The sequence below is a fragment of the Haliaeetus leucocephalus genome, unplaced genomic scaffold (genome assembly GCF_000737465.1).
Source record: "Haliaeetus leucocephalus isolate CR32 unplaced genomic scaffold, Haliaeetus_leucocephalus-4.0 Scaffold439, whole genome shotgun sequence".
Classification (NCBI taxonomy): Eukaryota; Metazoa; Chordata; class Aves; order Accipitriformes; family Accipitridae; genus Haliaeetus; species Haliaeetus leucocephalus.
Window position 1 is genome coordinate 4,249,720 of NW_010972875.1, and position 17,541 is coordinate 4,267,260.

At 35.1% G+C, this 17,541-nt stretch overlaps 1 protein-coding gene across 4 annotated transcripts in view; it reads left to right on the forward strand.

The window, feature by feature from the left end:
• SLC30A9 (solute carrier family 30 (zinc transporter), member 9) overlaps positions 1-17,209 on the forward strand; it is a 34,950-nt gene extending 17,741 nt beyond the window's left edge. Inside the window, exons 9-17 of one of the 4 annotated variants that reach the window (XM_010574474.1) lie at positions 2,192-2,247; positions 3,842-3,977; positions 4,391-4,430; positions 4,871-4,942; positions 5,402-5,509; positions 6,807-6,972; positions 12,604-12,733; positions 15,251-15,364; positions 16,225-17,209. In XM_010574474.1, coding sequence (XP_010572776.1) covers positions 2,192-2,247; positions 3,842-3,977; positions 4,391-4,430; positions 4,871-4,942; positions 5,402-5,509; positions 6,807-6,972; positions 12,604-12,733; positions 15,251-15,364; positions 16,225-16,269 — 867 coding nt within the window. In that variant the 3' untranslated portion in view covers positions 16,270-17,209. Of the gene's footprint in view, positions 1-2,191; positions 2,248-3,841; positions 3,978-4,390; positions 4,431-4,870; positions 4,943-5,401; positions 5,510-6,806; positions 6,973-7,698; positions 7,972-11,506; positions 11,592-12,603; positions 12,734-15,250; positions 15,365-16,224 lie in introns of those variants that run through there. The other 3 variants (XR_774808.1, XM_010574472.1, XM_010574473.1) reach the window with 3 other exon arrangements.
• Positions 17,210-17,541: the final 332 nt, after the last annotated feature.

Below are 17,541 nucleotides of genomic sequence, written 5' to 3' on the forward strand. Positions count from 1 at the left end.
TTTTTTCATATAATAGCTTGTTCCATACTTTGGTTGCAATTTATTTTCCCTATAACTATCAAGATGGAAGTGCACCAAAAAAGGTTAAACGGGTTATAATATTAGTCAAATATACAAGCATTAGGAAATAAGTCCCAGGACAGGCTTAATTTTGTTTGTCGCAATGCATATGTGGAATGTGACCAGCCTTATCTTTAGGAAGTGGTGTCAGAAGAAAATCTTAGTAATTTGGGTTACATGCTCCTTCCTCTCTGCCTTGCTCCCTGCCCTTCCTGGACAAGAATGATGTGTCGGTCATCTTAAAGGATTATTGAGTGCCTGTCCAGATAATAAAAAAATTAACATTAGGTGTTTTTAATTTTGTATTAATGTAAGAATGCAACAAGTCAGAATGTAGATTCTGAAGTGTTTTTTAGAAATGAGTTGAAAGAGAGGAGTTCTGGTAAGCAGAACTGTGCTCAGCTACTTCATGGATCATAAATGGGACTGGAAACTAAGATGATGTACGAAGTATACCTCTCTCTTATTTTGGTTAAATGTTAACTTGAAATACTTTTCCTGTCAGTTATTGTAATAGAATGACAGACTTTGTTGTTGCTTTGTCATCTCTCAGTAGAATAATGATGAGAATTTGAGCATCTCTGTTTCTTTTTCTATTCCTAGACTGCCTTAGCAGCCTTGCATAACACAAGTAGCCACATACCTGGCACATTTAGTTTGATAGGTGGGGTGGCAGACTCAGAGCTGGGCATGTAACATTAGTGTGCAGGGACAAAATTAATGTTTTTTCCACTATTTTCTTTAGTGTGCTTGAGGCATACATTACGAGACCTTGTAATTTCCCCTTCTCCCATGTAGAAAGAATTTTTCATGTTGCAGTTTTTGATATAGCAAGGCTTTGCAAACAAAAAAAGTACTTAAAGATGAGTGGCTGAAACCCTCCTGCAGCTCAAGCAGGAGTCCTTGGATAGCTTCTGATTCATACAAAAATGCAAGTCTTGCGCTTCTCCAAATTTGAGGAATGTATGGAACCTTAGAGCAGACTTAATGTCTTAAAAAGCATTTTAACGTAATTTTGGCTACCTTTTTGCTTCAGTTGCATCTAGTATGTTCTCTGTCCAGAAGGACTGAGTTGAGGATTCACATTTTGTTTGCTATTTTTCTGTAAATGGTTTTACACAACCTTTCAGCTGTTCCAGCTGTAAAGTGAAGGTGGGGTGCTACTAAATCAGCTGATAATACTTAAAGAAATTTATGGGGAGGCAGCCTTAAAATGTGTGATTTTCACTTGGCCAAGCATGTCAATTATAGGTGAACCAAGTTTGATAGTGGTATTATCTACCACTTAAAGTGGAAGAGCTATTCTGGTTTTTAAATGTGAAAGTTAAATGTTTCACTGGAAATGCAGGGGGGTTTTGCTCAAATATTTGAGTATGTGGTTTTGGGAAAAACGCAGGAGAAACCTTCCTGCCTCAAAGCAGCTTGCTGCTGTGAAGACTAGTCTGTCTAAATTTTAATACTCGTTATTATGTTTCAATAATTCATAGCCTTAAACCAAAGCATGTGCTTTGCAAAATTGAGGTCTAGATTTATAACTTACTGCATCAATAGTTTAATACATGCCTAATTAAATTTATCCCAAATAGACCATTTAGATAGCAAGAGGTTTTTATTTCTTTCTTCAAAATAATTTTTTTCTTTAGTTTGGAGAATACGAAATTCACTACTGAAAGAAGCTGCAGTGTAAAATTATTGCTTTAAACGTAGTATCCTATCACCATAGTCTCTCTATAATTTCTCTTCAAGAAGGATTTATTTAAATAGTTTTGTTTCCTGAACAAGTTCATTCCTTCACATTGAAGCAGAGCAACAACACTTGTGATTGCACGTAATGTTCGTTTTTGGTTGAAATTCTAAAATTATAATTAACAGTAATTATATATATACACTCACTATATAATTGCCCATATATTTTATATAGGTATAATTAACAATTTGGGGGGGGGGGGCAGTAGATTTAGGCGACAGATTTTGAAGTTTATATTCCAACTCTAACAAAATACCAGGGACAAAGTATATGTGCAGATCAGCAAATTGCATGTGCCTTTATCTTTCAAGTTCAGTTGATGTAGAATGTTTCAAAATATATATTTTTTTTTTAACAAGGGTTTTTTCCTTTTATCCTAAATAGGCATTGCTAGCTTTGGGCATCAGTCAGTCTGCAAGGACGCCTGACCCTAGTCATCCGTAAGCTTTTTGAGTAAATAATGATTTTGGTAATTATATGTAGGAGTAAGCTCACTTCTTGTTTGTGCGTCACCTTGTTCTTTTTAATCTTCTGTGTCATATAGTTTCTGAAATGCATAGTTTCTGATTTTACAATAGATAAAATAAAAGGGTTTTCTTCCAAACTGCAGGAGTTGTAGCTTCAGTGGCTTGATGAATGCTGTATTTCATGATTTTTTTTTTTGTGGTCTGCAGGGTTGTTTCTCTTACATGTTGCCATGCCTCTCTCCAGCTGCTGTTTCTCTACCCCCTGCAACTTTTTTTCCTTCTTAAATATGTTATCACAGAGGCGCTACCACTATCGCTGATTGGCTTGGCCTTGGCTGGTGGCGAGGTCCGTCTTGGAGCCGACTGGTATTGGCTCTTTTGGACACAGGGGAAGCTTCTAGCAGCTTCTCACAGAAGCCACACCTGTAACCCCCCTGCTACCAAAACCTTGCCACGCAAACCCAATACAAAGTTGTTCTAGGCTCTTGTACCTCCTCTGATGGATAGATTTACTTTGTTTTTAAACCCTGCTCATGTGAATGGCAAGATTTTTTAAAAAACAAAAAATACTGTCCTCTTCCTGTTTTCAAATAAGTGCTTTTCTGCAAGGCAGCTACTTGTCTCGTAAGGAGATGTGTTTGACTTAAAACTACTCTGGTTTTATCTGAGTAATAGGGATATTATTGGTAAGTTCTTACAACTTCATGAAAGTTAAGCTAATCTCTCCATGATGTTTTCTTGGTGTTGACCTGCTTTACAATTCACACATTTGGGCAAGTCGTTCATGCTGTAAGCACTAGTTCAAAATATGTCTAATTTGCAGAATTAGTTAAGATTTTCTTCATTAAGAGCATCAGGTAATTTGAAAAATATTTTAATCTTACATTTGTCTAAGTATTCATTGTGTCTCCTTCCCCTTTTCCACTTTTTTCCTCTCTTCTTTAATATAGTCTTTTGTACTTTTGGGTTTTAAATGTTGCTAAAGAAATATACTGTTTGTAGTAGCAGTTAATATAAAAAAAAAAGGGAATAAATGTACGCTTTTAATATTGCTTTAGCTTTTCCCACTGCTCTTAAAAACTGCAAGTGTTGAATGTCTGCAGTTAGCTGAACTACTTAAAGATGTCACAAATTTTAATCCCTTTAAATTAGCATTATAAAATACATAGGCTGGCTGCCTACAAGGCTAGAGTTTTCATTTAGAAGTAGCATTTCAAGGAAATGTAAAAGTGACATGAATGTTGGGGGGTTTTTTTGTTTGTTTTGTTTTTGTTTTTTTTACAGTAGTAAAATCCTCAGTCTGTGCACAGGAGCTGTGTAAATAGCTTGTTTAAAATGAATTAGAAAAAGATCTATGCTTGATATCCTTGGCATGTACTAGATATCCTTTTCCAGGTGGCTTTTTTTTGCTTGGGTTGGATTGGATTTGGCAGCTTTGTCTTAAATAGATGTCCAGTCATATGATGATAATTGAAGACATACAAAAATTAATGGAAAAAACTTGTAGATATGTTTGCAGAGATAAAGAATTTTATTTTACTAAATAACTTCCTTTGTTTTCATCTAGGTATGGTTTCACAAACATGCGCTATATTGCCTCCCTTATTAGCGGGGTGGGCATTTTCATGATGGGTGCAGGACTTTCGTGGTATCATGGGATCATAGGTTTACTCCACCCTCATCCTATAGAATCTCTTCTCTGGGTAAGCTAATCTTGTCTGATATTGTATCTAATGCTGGTGACTTAATAGAAAGTAATGGCATGGTCTGAAATTCACTTTCTGAGTCAGTTTGAATCCCGACACAATTAACTCAAATGATCCTAAATGAGAATGTGTTTTAAGAAAAAAAGCATGTTAAACTATAGCTGATCTTATAGCAAAATGAGCTGTTCTTTAAACGCTACATCTTCCCTTCACACCTCCCAAGAGGTCTTCCTTTCCCATTTTGCAATATATTGCATAATTCAAATATTGTTGGTTGCCTTCTGTTTAAGGACGGCTACATGACACAGTGGGTAATGAGGTTCTGGAATGCTGTGTTTGAATAGTCTATGGTGAAGAGATCTGTACGAATATGCATATAACGTAATAATTGAGACTTTTCTTTTATACAGGCATACTGCATTTTAGCAGGGTCATTGGTATCTGAAGGAGGTATGCAGTTTCAAGAAATATTTCTATTTAAGTATTCATAATGTCGAAGAGTACAGTGTAATTACAGTAATAATTGGCACTTGCTTACCCAGTAAAGTTTTGAGCTCTGTTGCAAATATTTGTGTTGTAAACAAACAAACAAAATGTTGGGAAAACTTTTTTTCTTACCTGTCTATATAATAAGAAGTTGAAGAACACATTATTTGGGAAGCATATGTAGAACGCCTTTTTGGTATTCAACTATCAGCGAATATAACTGTTCTGATTTGTATGGGAGATGCATGTAGAAAAGAAGATAACTTTATGCTTTGTCATTACTCAAATTATCAATAATAAGAGCTTTCTTGATGTTGGTATGATATGAAGTTCCATCTTTTCAAAATGGAAACAAGTCTTTTTGCCTCTAAACATTTTCAGCAACTGCTTTGGTGTTGTTTCAGCTACCCTTCTTGTTGCTATAAATGAAATTCGCAGAAGTGCTCGAGCCAAGGGTCTGTCATTTTATCAATATGGTATGTGTCGTTACAGCAATAAGGTATGTGGTTATTTAAAACAGAATCTATTTACCAGTGTTTGCATAACGAGAGAAGCAATTTTGTCTGTTTTCCCTTTCCTCTTGCTCTATTGATCTGTTTTCTATTCTAGTAACAAATACATTCTACAAATTAGATGAAAACCTGTTAAGAAACAATACTTTGATACTTTTACTAAACTACTTGCATTTTTCATGTTAAATGCCCCTTAAAATTTTTCAAACATTTTGGAGAAGCTTCCATAATTGGCACAGGGCTTGTTCTGTGTATTTATGAATGCTTCCAGAAGTGTGCATATGCAAAAATTTGGTTTACGCTTATATACTTACGGAAATTTTTCTTTTAAGTTGCCGGTGTTAATATAGTTTAAGTACTCTGCATAATGTAGTAAAGCTAGCTTTCCAAAGCAATGTTATTTTTTTGTTGTTGTATATGCAGTCGTGCAGAGTCGTGATCCTAGTACAAACGTGGTGTTACTGGAGGATGCTGCAGCAGTTCTGAGTGTGGCTGTAGCTGCTACCTGTATGGGTCTGACTTCTTTAACAGGTAAAATTCTGCCTCAAACTGAGGCAAGCAGGATGTGAATTTCCTCCTGTGCGTGATATGAACACAGAGCACTTAGTTTATATTGGTTGAGTAAAATACATCTCTACTCTTTTTCTGATACTTGTACTGTGTAAGCTTCTGGAGGTTTATACTGTTCTCTGATCTGATTTCTAGTAGTTTGAGTTGAAAATATGTAAAATATGAAAAAACCCATACTTTTTTTAATGTCTTATTATTGGTGGGGTTAAGCTTGAAAGAGTACTCACAAATGGGTCTAACTTCCTTTTGAGCTATTTTGTAATACAGACTAAGGGTTTTTTAACTGAACATGTATTTATTGTAGTCAGTTATGTAAATCCCTTTGTGCCATGGTGGGATTACATAATTTGAGCTTCCTTATTCAGTGGTGTGCAGCTCCATGTGCATGTGGGGAGGATTTAAGGAAGCAGTTCTTTCCTTCTTTTTGATATGTAGTGGTATTAGTGTTATCTTCAGATTACAACAGCTGCTCCTGAACAGTGTGGCAAACCTGACTCACGCAGGTAGGATGATCTATATGGCAACTGATTCAAAGTCTGTCTTTGCTGCACAGTTAAGTTTTCTAAAGAGGAAAGATTATTTATTTGTCCCTTTTTAAGTATTGGCCTTGGCTTTTCAATTGTTTAAAAAAATAAATGTGGTAATTTTGTTTCTTTGTGGCTTCTAATGAGTTAGTTGCAAGTTTCAGTTTTATATAGAAGGCAGTTTTTTATTCCATCTCTAGTTTCTTTCATAAACTTAAAAATACCTTACTGTTTCTACAAATCTGAATATGAATGAATGTGTGTTTAAAAGTCTGAGTACTGTATTCCAGAAATGGTTAATACTTGCAAGTTTCTGAGTTACTGATAAAAGAACACAGACTTTTGTGCTACTACCTGTGTTTAGGTGTATATAATTTTGTATTAATAAAGGTAAATCTGTACACAGAAACCCAAATAGCTGATGAGTTTACCATTTATTAGTCCTGCAGGAGACAGGAGTGGCTGAGGGACAGGAGGGACTTTTGAAACTTTATCTTGAGATAACTTGTTTTCTTCCAGTTTCATCTTGTTCCTCAGTAGGAAAGAATTGCCAGTGCATTAAATAAACCAAACCACCCCAAAACCAAAACAAAAAAAGCCCACCAAAAACCAAAACCCAACACCCCTTCCCCTCCAAAGCCCCCAAAACTATGTACTCTTTACAGTGTGAAATCTGAATTATCTGCTATGTTTTATAAATGCTCTGTGAATCTAATTTGACATGTCTTGTTTAGGAAACCCTTATTATGACAGTGTGGGGTCTCTAGGTGTTGGAACTTTATTAGGAACTGTGTCAGCATTTCTAATCTACACTAACACTGAAGCCCTTCTGGGACGATCCATTCAGCCTGAACAACTGCAGCGCCTCACTGAGTTACTGGAAAGTGATCCTGTAGTAAGGTAAGAATCTTTACAGCTCAGTCTCTACTAAGAACAACAAAAAGCAAAAAAATAACATTTGGAAAAAATAGTTCAAGCACTTTAAATGAGAGAAATCTGGTGAAATTGATTATTTTTAGGGTGGATTCTTCTGTATTGAGATTTTTAGAATCTTAATTATTACTAACTTCTATTTCTGCGATAAAAATTTCGATAAGTGCATACTCGTACCTCTCATATTCCACAGCTGAAATAAAATTGCAAATATGTTCTAACAGTTACACTAATTACAGGAGTTGACAATGACTTAATGAGAAAGCCATCACAAAACTATTTTCAAATGCATGAAATGCAAGTGGTTACATGATACTGTAATGTTGCTTTTATAGTTTATTAGCACTTTAAATATTTAATTCTGTTACTGTTAATATTCAGCGTCTGGAATTCTGTAGCTGTTGGCAGTTGAGTGCTGCAGTATTATGATGTAATAGATTCTGCATGGTAAATGCTTACAAAATGAACTTAATGCTAATTTCTCTTCAGAAATCTGCAATTTGTAGTGAAATAAACTTATTGTAATTATGAAATCTTGTTTAAATGCTTTTTAAGGAGCTATTTTAGCTTTAACCCTGTTAACCTTAATTTAGAAGCAAACCCCTTTTTGTTTTCTTCTTATTCTATATTCAGGAATATATTTCTGTGTAAATCAGCTGGAATATTTTAGTGCTTTTTTTTTTTTATTTATAGTCATTACTGAGCTCTGGAAAAAAAACCCCAAGCTCATTAGTTAACACCAGAATACTTGAAAGAAACAAAGTGCTGCATCATCTCAGTTGCAAGCAACAGGTCTGAACAACATGCCCTTCATTCCAGACGCTAAACAAGATTCCTTTCTTATTTTGGAACAGAATTGTGTTAGAATTTTCATGTGTCAGTAACTAAACTCTGTTAAAGTATTTGTGGTGGCCCTGGATTAGTCTAAATGGAGGAGCATGTGTCAACAGTGCTGTGTTAGACTAGGTGAGTTCACGTGGTTATTTGTACATGACTTCTGTAGTTCTTTTTTCCAAAGTGCACAGTTGGCTTTTGCTTGTCTCAGACTGGAATCATAAAATTTCTCCTATTCCAAGCACCCTTTTATATTATATTCCATTTTGTAGATGGCTATAACCTCTCAACAGAGCAGACTTACTTCATCTCCTTCTTGCTGTAGACATTTTTTAAAAACAAAAGTAACTTTATTCTTCCTGCTTTTTTAAAAATTAAAAAACTGAAGACTTGGTAAAAAAACTGCACGTTTCTCTAAGGTTAGAGGCTGAAACTCATTTAGGTACTTCTCATAACACTGTTTGCAGGACCTTCTGTATGCACTTTTGTCTTGAGTGATCTCTTTCCTACATCCATTACATTATCCACTTGGATTTCTTCTAGCGTACACTTCATCTTTGACCAAGTTCTTGTTGTAACAAGCCTAATATCTTGAGCTTGGTTAACTTACATCTTCTAATAAGGCATTGGGTCTTGATCTCAGAATTCTCTGAGGTGTAAATGTATATTACCGTTGCTTGTAACTAGGCAAAATTTTGGGAAAAAGCTACTCTAAATGTTTTTTTCGTATTCCAACCTTTGGTTAGTTATGTTTTTTGGTTTGTTTGTTTTCAACTTTTTTCTGTGAAATGAGGAAGTCTTTTAGCTTCAAGTATTTCTTCAAAAGGCTACTTGTACATTTTCATCACATAGCTTTGGGCTTGTAAGAGTTTCAGCATTTTCTTGTACATTCAAAATCCCATTTTCTTAAATGGAGTTGTGTAGTAGTATGTCCTACTCTTACATTTTTTTTTTTTCTAGTGACACAAAATGTAAAAGAAAAAGCTCCTGAGGACTGGTCTGCTTCTGAAGCTGTGACTCATATTTGCTCTTTTTATTTCAACCTTTCAGGGTTTTAAGCTATCAAACTATATCTGAGTTCTCAATGCAATCCTTTTTGCAGCTGCTGCTTCCCAGAACAGTCCTCCCTTGCTCTTTCAGGGAGGGTTTGCAATCTTTATTTTCAGATGTGTTCTGCCAAATATGAAGGGGATATATTAGGGAATCATTTAGTATTCACCAGAAGGTATTTTAGATCCAAATTGACCAAAGGGTCCAGAAGGTCTGATTTCCACTCTCCCCTGCCCCTGTCAGCACCACCACCACTTAGCTTACTATTCTAGCAGTAGGTTGCCTGAACATCATGTTCCACTGCTAATTATGAAGTGTTTAATTTATCAGACAATAGTAACTGCTGTGCTACTAAAATAAATCTCTGTGGTGTTGATTTTTTTCCCCAGCTAAATCTTGATTTATTTATTTATTTTTTTTTTCAACAGAGGGCAGTTTGACAAGACCTACATTCCCTAAAACCTTAATGACTGGCATTAATGCTCTTAATATATAATTTTTTTCCCTACCCTTTTCACTGTTTTTCCTTGGGTTGTCAGGTGAAGCTGTCTTTAGTTAAATGGATTGCCTCATTTGCTGTTCTTAAATTTTGGCACAGTGTTGTTAATCTACTCTTGTTTTGAATTCTCATCAGTATTGCAGGATGAAAAATTAATTGGCCTTCACAGTTATTCTTAGTTCTTTTTACTCTTGAATGCAACTTTTGGAGCCTGCTGAATTAGAAGCATTTTCTTCCTTTTAAATATCCAATATGCTTCTCTGCTACTAATAGGGAAATGTTTTGTTGTACTAATACAGTTTTGCTTTTTTAGATCAAGACGACAATGATTATTGCATGTTTCTGCCTAATCTGTATCATCAGTAACAATTTTACCATTTCCATCTAGTAGCAGGCTTGTTTCCAGGTTGTCCTTTGGTGTTGCTATACTTAAAAAATGTTGGTTTGTATCACATACAGTGCCTTTTTTTATGCTTCTCCTATCAGTTTGCTGGACATCATAATTTCTTTCTTAGGCTCATGGCTATTTCCCCTTTCTTTTCATTTTGCTTGGTAATTTCTAGTTGTAGCCCTTATTTCATTTGTGATCCAGAATGGGCTTTCAGTCAGAGTTGTTCTCAGCTGGAAAATTATCTGATTTGGTTTTTTGCTATACAAACATTCCATTCTTAACTCTCATTCCCACCTTTGGTGTCTCTTTCTTGTGTTCAGCTTAACTGAAGTGTAGGAGATTAGGCTTTCAGAACTGTGAAATAAAATATATGATGTGGTACAGACTGTCCTGATTCTGTTCTTATGGAATGTAATCATGGATCCCTAGGCATAAACTATTCTTAGTGACAGTTTCATCTTTTTAATTTTTACTTCATTGTAACAGCTATTGGGTAATGGTGCTACTGTTGTGCTGGAAAATCTGTTATTCTGGTTGGAGGAAAAAAAAAAAAAGTATTACAACTGATGGCTCAAAACCAGTAACTTGATATCCTCTGACAAATCTTCCTTTAATGTGAAACTTGCTCTTTTCCCTAGTTTGAATTGCCTGCTAGCCATCCAGAAGCTTCCATAAGAAAGCTTTGTAGCTTAAGTTGTAGCCTACACATTTGTATTTTTGAATTATTAGTGATTTTTCTCCTCCTGACTCACTGTCTTATCTTTCTTGGACAGATTATAAGCAGTAAGGTAGACATTTTTTCTTCACATTTACAGAATATGCATCATTCAACTGAATTCTATCAGGTTACTGCTTAATGAGAATCTCAAATATCTCTTGCTATCTTATTGCTTAGCTCTGATAGGCACTTGATATTTCTTCAACATTTTTGAATCACATGGATTCAAATTCTCTTCAGTAACCCTCATTGGACCACATCCGTTATCCTAAATACCCTTTGTGTGAGAAGGTAGTTTGCCAGTTAGGTTACTCCAGTTAATACTGTTACGATTTGGTAGCTTCCCACAGAATAGCTGTGTAAATTTAATTGGAGCTGGAAATTCTTTATTGCTACCAGTAAACTGATAGTTCTTTTAATTTGCTTAAATGTTTACTAAGATGTATTTTTTGGTGTTTCTATATTTAGTGCATGTTCTATTTCTTTTTTAATGTGCTTACCTCTCCTCCACCCTGAGTATTACAAGAAATATTCCATAAACATTTCCTGTGACCGTTCATCTTAAATTTCAGCCTCCTGTTCCTTGTCGGCTGTTCACTCTAGCAGGCTACTTCTGAAATATATGCCTTCCACTTTCTTCCTGCACTGCCTGTGAAGTTAGTTCAGATTTGTAAACATTCAGATGAGAAGAAACATTTCTAGTTGGGAAGAGTAAATTTGCTTAAGACAAAGGGCATGCTAAATTTAAAGATGCTTTGAAAATGCACAACTTAGTAAAATGAATGGGGAAAAAAAGTTTAGTAACTTTCCATCAAGTGAGCTTTATTGCTGAATCTAAATTTTGTGTTAGAATTTTAAAAATTATGAAGATTGCATTTTTCTGTTAATAAAACCGAAGTCTTTGGAATATTTTATAGTTGACGTCAGATACTTGTTTTGCTTTGGAAATGTCAGAAGAAATAGTTTCAAAAATTTGAAACTTCTCTGTGATTTATGTCCCGTATTTTAGTATCCACTTTTTTTTCCTGGCCTTGATGGAAAAATGTGGAAACTTACTCTGCAGTGGCTACTTTAAATTCTACTTAGCCTTAAAGATAAACTAAGTTTCTGTTAATCTAATTGGAAAAAAAACCTAGAGTATTTTATTTTGTTATTTTATTTTATATTCATTCCACTGTTGAAATGCACCACAGTATGTCAGGGTCCTGAGTTTGCTTCATATCTTTTTGTCCCTGAAAAATAGAGGGCTTTTTGTTTATTACTTAGATAAACTCCGTGATGTGTGAATATAACAAACTGGAACAAAACTATGCTATGGAAAAACAGAATTTTTCAAAGGACCAAAAGATAAACATATTGCAACATTCATGTTCTTCTATTTATTAGGAACCTTTAAATAAATATCTATGTTCAGCATTTGCAAACAGCTGTATTGTGACTAGTTGTGATCAATAATTCAATACGATCAAAAATGAGTTCCAAACACAGTATCCGTAACTTTCTTATATCAAATATAACTTTGATAGAAAATTCTCCAAAAGGCCATGCCCTTACAAATTGTAGTTATATAGGAAAGGACACTTCTATAGTTGCAATGTGTGCTTTCAGTAATTGACAATAGATTATTGTTCCTTACATGAGAACTGAGGGTACTTAAAGATTGTTACCATGTCCTGTATATGTACATGCACAAAAACTTTTGTATAGTAGCAACTAAGTTGAACTTAAAAGTTTAACTCAGAATAGGGAAGTTCTCACATTCTATTGTGGGATGTTTTTTTGGGTTTTTTTTTGTCTTTTTTTGTTTTTATACTATTGGTCTAGTTCTAAATCTGCAGTGCTTCTTGTAGTCTGTCTTTTATTACAGCGCGCCATTTCTAGATGTTTTGGTGTAGCGGATACCTGTGGAGGTGGTATAACCAGTTAAATATAAATCAGTATTTAATGGAAGTGTGTGGTGGCAAAATGAGGATATGTTAGTCAAAGGCAGTGGCCTTTTAAAATTATAGGATCATTTTACTGTGACGATATTGTTAATATCAAAAGTCGAACTAGCTAGTAGTTTGTTTTATGTTCTACAATTTTTTTAAAAATTATGTGTTTCAGAGCAATTCATGATGTTAAAGCCACAGACATGGGAATGAGCAAAGTGAGATTCAAGGCAGAAGTAGACTTTGATGGACGGGTTGTTACTCGTTCTTACCTGGAAAAACAAGACATTGAACAGCTGCTACAAGTATGTTTAAAAAAAATGATTTTGTAACTTCCAATATTTGATATTTACTTTCCAGTTTCAAGTATGTCTAAACCCAAGATTTTCAAGTAGGTGACATATATTTCACTTATTAATTTTCAAGGATTGCAGATGTTTCTACTTTGTGTTAGTGTGTTAAATATCTGTACATGGAATCATATTATGTGCTGCTGAAATAGAACCACTTCCGGGCTGAGTAGGGCCTGGGTAGGAGGAGGACCAATTTTTTTTTTAAATTCAATTTTTTGTTAGAAAATACAGATTTGTCCAAAATAATTTTGATGAGAACATAGTTATTCCAATAAATTTTTACTGAATTACAAGATCCCTAGTTAAAACTGGAAGCCTGTCACCTGAGAATAAGCATCTGTTTTGGCAGAGCCGTTTGCCTTGGGTGCTGGAGATGCAGTGTTACAGTTTACAGATTCTGCCATTCAGACTAGGCTTGAATATGGATTGCTTGCATCACATGACTTAGCATTTTGACAGCGTTTAACAATTAACCATCCTTAAGTAAGTGTCTGTCTCTGATTTTAGTGTCGTTCAGAGTAGCTTTTCTTAATCCCTCTCTTCAATATAGAAATGCAAAACTGCTTTCAGCTGGATTCTACATGGCAAAGCTATGAAGTAAAGACTAAATTATCTAAATTACAAGGAGAGTTTTAAGTGGGCAAAATGTTTTGCTTGCTTACTCGCTTTCATCAGTAACTTACCTATATACATTTGCTTGTGTACCTACAAGATTTCTTTCTCTGCTGCGCTTTCAAAATGAAAAGTAGATGTCAGATGTCTGCACTCTATGTCTGTCTGTTAAACACTACTTAGAAGTTATCTGAGTTTACATTTAAATTACTGCAATTTTTTAAACCATTAGTCAGTGTCCCAGTTTTTACAAAGTACTGCCCTTTAATGTCAAAATAAGAATGTATGTATATAATATATGTAGTGCAGTAAGTGATCTGTTCATGTGTCGGATTTCAGTTTGATACATTTTTGAGATGAAAAGTGCCATCAGCTTTGTACAACTGAGGCACTGCAGGTTTGCTTGGTTTTATATTGCCAAGTCTCAGTCGCTTTGCCATTGCAGCTATTTAATATGCTGCTTTTCTTTTCAAAGGTTTTGTTAGCTTTTGTTCTTTACCCACTGTTCCCTTTGGCGATTGCATACAGCCTTCCCTGGTTCTTCCAAATAGTATTGTTGGGAAAGTTCTTCCTGATTGTTCCTAGGTTGGCAACTGTTTTCTTACACAGGTCATTGTAGTTTCATGTAGTAACCTCGTGTCAGCTATAAAACCATGGTTGAAAGATAGCCACTTTTAGCAGGACTCAGCCATACGAAGTCAAGAGCAGACATAGTGCTTGCCTTTTGATTTATAGTTTTTCAAATAACTAGCTCATTCAGCTGGCACTGCTATCAACATTACTCTTTCTAAAGTTGTGAAATATTTGTTGAAATTCTGTCATTCAGATTAATCTCATTTCTTTTTCTTGTTAGACTTGCTGTGATCATAGTCATGGATTATTGTGGTTGGAATATCTTTTTAAGCTCTCTCCAATTACATTATTCCTCCTCAGTTTTGGAGTAATGGGGAGGGAGGGAAGAAATTGATCTCGTGTTGTAGTTATATACACAAGAAGAATTAGCTATTTAATAATTACTCTGTTAGCAGTAACCTATTTGTTCTAAACATACTGCAGCTGTATTGCCGATGGCTGAGATACTACAGGGCAAATGGCTTCTGGCCAACTTGGTGCGAGACCTCTAGGGAAAGCTCATGACAATGCTGTAATACCTGCTTTGGTGTTTCTGGTGTCTGTGGTTTTTTTGGAGGGAGGAGCATAGTAGCATCTTGTCTTCCGTAACATCATTCCTTCTGTCTTGTATGCTGTGGGTCTCCTAGTCTGAGTTCCTAACAAGTATCTTGTGAGTTTTTTGTGATATTATGGAGGAGCCGTATTTACAGCAGCATTCATAGTAATCCTTGTGGGTTTTCAGATGAGTTGATAATGTGATGCCAGGAGTAAGCAGTGTAATGGAATAGCAAGAATGTATGAAAATGAGGAAAGAATACACAGGGTACCCTGCTTTGCCTTGCTGTGAGCAAGGGATACCCCAGAAACTTCTAGAAAATGAATGGAATTCTCTAAACTTAGAAAATAAAGCAGGAAATCCATTAAAGATAGAAGGTGATTTTATATCAAGTACAGGAGGAAATCCATTAAAGAGAGAAGGTTTTATATCAAGTGCAGGTGTAATGATAAGCCAGCTGTTTTCATTGAATAGATGCTACTCTTCTGTGTCTATGAGATATAAGAACAGATGACATTTTGAAAGGAAATGGCAAAAGCTGAAAAGTGTTTGGTGTTTGTTTTTTTGGGAGGGTTTTTTTTGTTTGGTTGGTTTTTTTTCCCCACTTGAAATATGTCAGGACCCTCTGTAGTGTTATTCGTTTCTTTTCTTTCCATCATCTCAGCCTCTTAAATTTGATTTCTTCCTAGGAAATTCAACAAGTGAAAACTCTTGAAGAATTAGAAGCCTTCATGCTTAAGCATGGTGAGAATATCATTGACACACTGGGAGCTGAAGTAGACAGACTTGAGAAGGACCTAAAGGTAAAATTGAGCTGCTTATTAGGGAGTCCTTGTTCAGTGATATACTTTAAACAATATGACTGCATCTGCTTTTGGGGATTTTGTTTGTAAATATGGGAGAGGGGAAGAGGTCAATAATCCTAATGCAGATTTTCTTGCTATAGTATAATTAATTAAATTCTGACCAGTAGCAAACCCTTACTTTGCCATTAATCTGTTTGTTATGTATTTTGTTCAATTTTATACCACTATAGGACAATATTTTTGTGAAATGAGACCTGATCGTGTCTTTGTTACTGTATTCTGAGAATGTCAGGTTATTTACGGGCTGTTGAATTCTGTTTTGGTTGTAAAGAAGCAAATTTCAATTTTTTTTTTTTTTTTTAAAATCTGGTACTTAGCATTGTATCAAGTATATCAGTGTGTGATGAGGGCTTTATTCAACATTTTTTTGCTCTTTTTGAAGCAGTACAGTGTTTACTTACTTTTAAGCCCATCATAACTTTCTAATAATTACATTTTTTTTTCATTCTGTGATTTAAAGATCCTTTGGTTGATGCAACAAAGGATTGTTTCCACTTTTAATTTTATAATTATATTGTGTCTGTTAATCTTACCTTTTCTGGCATGAATACAGAACTATAAGTATACTGACTGCCAGACAAATACAGTCCTGTCATGACTGCCTTTTCTGGTCATCAGGAGACAGTGCTCAAGAGCATGTCTGTCCTTGCTTATTGTACTTGATAAACATCCTAGTTTTAGTTTCTGTCCCTAGAGTGGTGCTGCCAACATCGTACCAGAAATACATTATTTGTATCCATGTGCAAAAATGTGTTTGAATATTTTCAATTAAATTTTTTTTTTAAATTTTATTTCAGCAACGGAATCCTGATGTTCGTCATGTGGATTTGGAGATACTATAGCCTTGGCAGAAGAAATCAGGTTGCTACCATTTTGAAAAGAAGTCATGTAAAGGGCTGAAAAGCTTCTGAAATTGCAGTGACCTCAGCACCATACCTTGCTTACTTTTGCTGTAGGCTTCCTGGACTTAGCACTGCTTCTGTTTCTGGAAGCGTGCTAGACTTGCAGACAAAAATTTACATGGCAAAATCAATTTTAAAAAGCTACTTGACTTAAATTACACAGGAGAGTCTGTCAGAGTATATTTACTGCAATTCAGAACTTAAGACTTCAGGCTTAGTTAGGCAAATGTAGCTGCCTGAAAATAAACAACACACTTAGTTTTTCTGTTTGTGTCCCTTTGCAGTCAGTTTGCACTTCTTTAGTTTCTTTCAAGATATCATTAAAGGTTCTTGGGAGATATTAAGATTAGCTAGGAAGAGTTTGTTCCAGTGGAACCTGCCAACCGTAAACTAATTGTAATATTTCAACTGTGTGATTGTTTCACAGTTCTTCTTTTCTATGAGATAAATTCTTTAAAATAGGCGCTGGCCTTCTCTCAAGTACCATGACCTGGAAACCTGCTTTTTGCCACTGTTGTGATTACCAACTGCACTTCAGAAAAATAAGGTTTTTCTCCTCAGTGGAGTCAGCTGTATGTCAGTAGCCAGAGTATGTTAAGTTACTGTGAAGAAATTACTGTGTAGAGATTTCACTGAACTTCCTCTGTTTTAATTTTGTTCTTTTTTTCCCTACTTTGACACTTGTTCTCTTATTTGTAAGTATCTTCAGATGTAATCTGGGAGATATTTATGGTAGTGCTTATTAAAAGTTACCTGGCATTTTTGGCTTTTTATACTTCTGATAGGCTGTGTTGCCAGATATGGTCTTTGCTAGAAGGTGTAAGAAACATAGTTGGAAGTTACAATAGTAAAAAATGTATTAGAACTATTTATAATTAAACAAATGAATACATTGTATTTTTAATTTATTTCTCTCTAGACATTATCTGTTACCTGAATTCTAGACTGCTTACTTTGTGTTTTTTAAGAATTGACCTTGCTTGTTTGGGAAAGTAGACTAATTCTGTCAGTGGTCCTCAGCAGTCCTGAGCTAAGTGTTTAGAGTTTCTACCTTTGAAATGTGCAATTCTAGCACTGTATATAATCAGCCTCAAGGCTTTCTGCAATAGGCACCCAAGTTGTACCAGACCCGGTCGTTATTAATAAGGCCATGAGTACTGAACATGCAAGTTGAAATATAAGTGAAATAACTGCATAAATAACTCTGAGGAA